This window comes from Alligator sinensis, unplaced genomic scaffold (genome assembly GCF_000455745.1).
Source record: "Alligator sinensis unplaced genomic scaffold, ASM45574v1 scaffold1565_1, whole genome shotgun sequence".
NCBI classification, from domain to species: Eukaryota; Metazoa; Chordata; order Crocodylia; family Alligatoridae; genus Alligator; species Alligator sinensis.
The window spans coordinates 35,549-40,936 of NW_005843038.1; the positions used below are offsets into that span (position 1 = coordinate 35,549).

At 58.6% G+C, this 5,388-nt stretch overlaps 3 protein-coding genes across 3 annotated transcripts in view; all 3 read right to left on the minus strand.

The window, feature by feature from the left end:
• The window catches only part of SLC25A10 (solute carrier family 25 member 10), an 8,304-nt gene extending 7,662 nt beyond the window's left edge, over nucleotides 1-642 (minus strand). Inside the window, exon 1 of the mRNA XM_014526409.2 lies at nucleotides 622-642. Within this exon, the coding sequence (XP_014381895.1) occupies nucleotides 622-627 (6 nt within the window). The 5' untranslated portion in view covers nucleotides 628-642. The remainder of the gene's footprint in view (nucleotides 1-621) is intronic.
• A 303-nt stretch (nucleotides 643-945) lies between these two features.
• Nucleotides 946-5,372, minus strand: MRPL12 (mitochondrial ribosomal protein L12). The gene is made up of 2 exons (XM_006036926.3): nucleotides 4,831-5,372; nucleotides 946-1,305 (listed from the first exon to the last, which is right to left on the minus strand). Exons 1-2 carry the CDS (start codon nucleotides 5,173-5,175, stop codon nucleotides 1,189-1,191), a joined length of 462 nt encoding a protein of 153 aa, XP_006036988.2. The 5' UTR covers nucleotides 5,176-5,372; the 3' UTR covers nucleotides 946-1,188.
• The window catches only part of HGS (hepatocyte growth factor-regulated tyrosine kinase substrate), a 9,220-nt gene continuing 9,167 nt past the window's right edge, over nucleotides 5,336-5,388 (minus strand). The window contains exon 19 of the mRNA XM_025193362.1: nucleotides 5,336-5,360. Within this exon, the coding sequence (XP_025049147.1) occupies nucleotides 5,336-5,360 (25 nt within the window). The remainder of the gene's footprint in view (nucleotides 5,361-5,388) is intronic.

A 5,388-nucleotide genomic window follows, 5' to 3' on the forward strand; every position in this document is an offset into this window, starting at 1 on the left:
GCAGGAATCCTGCACCCCCGCACTGTGCTGAGCCCAGCGGCTCAAGCTGGGGCCTCGCCTGCCCCGTGGGCTGCTGCCAGCAGCGACTGTTGTTGCTGTGGGTGCCCGCATGCTTGCCCAGAGCCCAGCTCAGAACGAGCCCTCGGCCAACACAAAGCTGTGGCCTGGCGCCAGCACGGACGCTGCGCCGGGTGGCACCACCAGCTGCCAGGAGTGTTGCGCCTGGCTGTGCTGCACTGCCCAGTACCCCTCCTGCCACGGGGCTGCAAGTGCCCAGCACCAGCGCCAGTGGCGCGGCAGCAGCCAGCCACAAGCTGACAACAGGCCGCTAGCGCAATGGGGTGAGGGCACCAAGCCTCTGCCCATACAGCCCAACAGGGAAAGCCTCAGTCCCTCCCCCCAGCACTGAGGCCCAGGGCCCTGTGCAGAGTCCAACCCTCACCCTCCGCCAGGCTCTGCCAGCTCCTCCCCTGGGCAAGTCACTGACCCGCTACACACAGAGGTCACCCTGCAAGGGGAGGGCCAGGCGCCGCCCCCCCGCTGCCGCCTTTCAGACACCAATCATTAACCAGGGCCCAGCCTGCCATGATCCTGAGCCCAGCACAGCCCAAGGCACCCCACCTGCATTCACCAGCCTGCACAGACATGCTGCACTCGAGCGAAGATGACCTGGGGCTGGGGCCAGGAAAGCAGAGCGGAAGCAGGCGGAAAAGGACTGACTGCAGCCCAGGAGAGTGCTGGCATTTAGCAGCAAGAAACACGTGGGCTGGTGCACGCATACCCCCCCCCCACCAGCCTCACAGGATGCATGCATAACCCCCTCCTCCCTGGGCTGCTGAGGGGGCCGGGGCAGGTCTGAGCACTGCACAGCTCCTGCTGTGGGCGGCTATATGCAGCACTTGGCCCACGGTGCAGGGAGCTTGGCCAGAAACAGATCACCAGTGGTAGTTTCCCCATTTATACTTTATAAACCAGAGTTCATGGTGGTGCTCATACAGATGACAGCTCCCTCCCCATGCTGCACGCATCCATCTCAGGAAGGCCCGGCCTGAGAGCAACCCCTTGTCGAGCCACGGGGCAGTCCTTGCCCCCGGAAATGTACAGGCCCTGGTGCGGTCAGGGGGCAGGCGTCAGGCGAGTGCAGGAAGAAATCCCCTGGTGCTAGTCCCTTGCAACAAGGATGCCCATCTACTCCAGAACCACGGTGCCTCCCACTGCCTCCAGTGCCGCTTTGATCTTCTCTGCCTCGGCCTTGGAGACGTTGGCTTTGATTTCCTGCGGAAGGGACTCAACCAGCTTCTTGGCCTGCCGGAGAGACAGAGGGTGGGTCAGAGCCAGGAGCTGCTTTCTTACCGCCCCCACAGGGACCCAGACCCAGGGAGTGCTGCCAGTGCGCCCCAGCGAGCGTGCAGGGCCTTGCTCCGGAGGAGGCAGTGTGTCATCTGTGGAGGACTGTCCCCCCCCGTGGGCATCCGCCACAGCCCCACCAGGGGCTCGGCCAGCCCAGGAGCCTGCAGCGGCCAGGGAAGGGCAGCGAGGTGGACACCAGCTGCTGTTCTGGGAGGGCCACATTAGGTAGTGGCAGACTGGACACACATATGCATATACAAAATACCCTCTGCTTTCCAAATGTTGCTGCTCCCCACACAGCACTGGCTAGAGGCTTTCCAAGGGGCTGAATTCCAGACGGAGCCATAGGGCTAGGGCTGCAGACGCAGAGCGGTAGCCTGACCCAGCGTGCAAACAGAAGAGCTGGAACAGTCCATCCCCAGGCAGGATGGGGCCATGGGAGGCCTGTGCTCTCCTACCCAGAAAGGGGGTAACGGTGCACCCCCTGTCCAGCTGGCGCAGTGGCAAGGTGGGCACGCTTCAAGCTGCTGTAACCACTGCCATTGACTTGGCTGGAGCATCGGTCTGAAGTGAGCAGCTCAGTGCACACGGTGGGAGCAGCTGCTAAAGGGGAGAGGAAACGGGCCAGGCCGGCAGAGCTGACCTGCCCATGTCTCCGACATGTCTGTCCTCAGCCGACTGCCCACAATAACTCTGGCTGCAATTCTGGATCACTGGCCAGTGGCCAGTAGAGGCAAGTAGGACCCCGCAAGAACCCCCCAGAGACGATTCCTTGTCTGCCAATACCCAGGGACCAATGCTTAAGTGCCTTTTGCACAGCCTGGCCTGACTTTGCCTAGGCCCATGATTCTCAACTGGGGAGCTGTCCTGGGGCTCCATGAGATCCTTTTAGGGGTCTGCACAGTATTAGCATGGCTGGAAATGTAAGCACCTAGACGTGACTCACAAGATCAACCCAGAGGTTTCACAGAGGAATCCGCTGTCCCAAAACTACCCTGCCGCCACCTGCCTGAGGTTCTTGCAACAGAAGAATATGGAATAATAATATTTCCCAGTCAAGAAATGGGTGAAAGCAAAGAGCTGACATTTTCTGAGGGGGCCTCGAGTCTAAGGAGGCTGAAAACCACTGGTCCTTAGTCCTGCCTGGCCGGTATTCTTTACCGGCCAGGCAGGACTAAGCCAGGCCTCAGGGAAGTTCACCCTGCCACCGGCCACCTTTACCACCCAAACCTGCAGTTGAATGTTGTCAGACTGGATGTTGCTGTGATGCATGTGCCATAAAGCCAAGCCCACCACTATTAATTATGCAAGTTTTAAAGATGTTAACGAACTCTGCTACACATCAGCTTTCCTGGGCATCCGGCCAGGACTGCCAGTAGCTAGCTGCTGATTTATCCTTCCAAAATGCTAGTACAGGATGTTTTTATTGCCTAGCCCTCTGAAATGTCCCCATTGTGCCAAGATCCCTATGGCCAGCCTGGAGAACTTCCTTTTCCCCCTTTCCACACCCCCAGGCACGTGTTAAAATAACAACCGGTGAAGAAGAATTTAGGATGTTTAAAACCCTCCCTGGTTTCTGCTGAAACAGAATGTATTTAGTCACCCTGAGCTGTAGAAACACCAGCCCGCTGCATTCCCCACACGGAACAGAAATGCAGGCGTGCCTCTGCCTCTTCTGCATTGCTGCGAATGAGCCAATCACCCCGTCTCACGTCAGATCCTGACCTTTGCTACTCAAGGTGCTGGAGGGTGGTATCCGGGACAGAAGGCCCCGTCCCTCTCCCCCCCAGCCCCCAGGGCTCCTGAGAGCATGAGAAGCCTCAGTTCAAACAGTCTGCTAAGGACATGCAGACAGCCCCTGCCCTATTGCAGGTGTGGGGGGGAGGAGGAGCTGGAAAGAACCGTAGCCTACATAAGGCTGGGGAATTGGAGGGGCACTGCCCTGACTTCACTGCTTAAATATTAACTTTAAATGAATGAAGCTCTTGGTGACAGGTGAACTATTCCTGAAGTGAATCCAAGTGCAAGGAGAACTCCCAGCCAATCCAGAGATGTGCAAGGCACCTTAGGGTGCAGTTAGGCCCTAGCCCCGGAGAATGGAGCTCCTTTGCTAAGAGTCAGTGCAGGTGGCAAGACTGCGGACCAAGATGACAATTACCAGACCCTGGCTCTGGCCCCTGTGGCTAGGCATGATACTGGGAGGTCACCATTGCCCGATTTACTACAGCCACAGGCACGGGGGGCTCAAAGGTTATAGCCAAGCTTGCTCTCCCCTCTTTCTTCCCTAGGCTCCAAGTGGGGCTCAAAAGTCAGGGGTGTGAGACTGCAGCCACAGCCAGCTGGGAAACACACGGCCTGTTCTGAAAGCAGCAGCCAAAGCACCCGCGTGCTCTCAGCAGAAGCCTACTGCTCAGCTCCAAGGCACCGGGCACTCAGCACAAAGGTACACCCAGCAAAAGGGAGTGGAGGACAGACTGCGGCCTCAAGGATGCCGGGGAATCCAGGCTGCCATTCTGAAGCAGAACTAAGAATTTTGCTGCAAGACGTGCTTATGGAAGCAGCTTCCCAGGGGATTCAGGATGGGACTGAGGGCACACCCAATGCACCCGCCCATGACACTGATCTGGGTGGAGATACAGACACCCTGGAAACCAGGGTTAGGATTTAAAGCAACCTTGATGAACAGGACAAACTTCCCAAAAATCAATCGAATGAAATTCGATAAGGACAATGACAAAGTCCTGCACCTGACATGGAACAATTGTGTGCACAAACACAGGCAGGAGAACGACTGCCTTGTCTGTAGGAGCACAGGAAAGGACCTGGGGGCTATAGTGGACTGTTAGCCGAATATGAGCCAAAAATGCAGGGGAAGTTCTTCTTACGCTCTATTTAGTGCTGGTGAGGCCTCCCTTGGTGTCCTGGGCCCAGATTTAGGACCCGCAATTCAAGGAGACATGGGCAGACTGGAAAGAGTCCAGTGCAGAGCAACACACTGCTTCAAGGCCTAGGATGAAGGACTGAGGAGAATGAGCTGAAAGAACTACAGTTACTTAATCCAGAGAACAGGACACTGAGCAGGGATTTGATCACAGTCCTCAAATTCCTGGAGTGTGGTTAGCGAGCGGACGGGGACAAACCCCTCTGTAGGCGCAGGCGACAGGACAAGGAGCTGCAGCCAAGACATGTGGGTGGCAGGGCAGGACGAGCTTGCTCACTGAGGGTGGCTCAGCACTGGGGCAGGCTGCCCAGGGAGGCCGTGGGATCCCCACACCTCCAAGCGTTTAAAAGCAGGTGAAAAAACCCTTGAGTGGGAGGTTTGGACAGGGTTGATCCTGCCTGGGGTGGAGGGCTGGCTGGATGCAACCTGGCGCCCGCCCAGCCCCACCGCTCCAGTTCCTGCTCGGACCAGCTCGCTGCTTCCATAGGCTCGAGCAGCGATACAGGACGTGCGGGCGTTGGGCAGAGCCTGCTCCTCACCTGGACGAGGTTCAGCCCCTCCTTGTGGTTCTTCACCTCCTTGATCAGCTTCACCTTGTCCTCCGCTTTTAGGCTCACCAGCTTGACTGTAAAGTTCAGCTTCTCTGGTTTCTTGGCCACCTCTTCCTCCTCAGCCACCTGGAGGCAAGACGCACCTGGTGAGGTACCACGTGCAGCAGCCAGGACCCCGGACCCCCTGCCCTCCCATCCCAGCCAGGGGTCGCACACGGACTTGCTGCAGCCCCTCATCCCGTGCCACGGCAGGGCGCGCCGGGCAAGAAGCCGAGTGTCTGCCGCTGCTCCGGCCCCTTGTCGAGTCGGAGCCCCAGGGGAGACCGGCCGCATCTGCTCGGCTCAAACGCGGGGTCACGGCTGCAGCCAGGGCCCGCCGGGGCTGCGTCAGTCCAAGGCGCCAGGTCTCCGCTGGTCCATTTCAGCCGTTTTCATTACTTGTCCGGAGAACGTAGCTGTTCTCTTCGCCCGCCAGCCCCGCAAACAGGAGCTGCTAATCCACCATGGGCAAGGCCCGCCTGGCCGTGGGACAGGCCAGCAGACAAG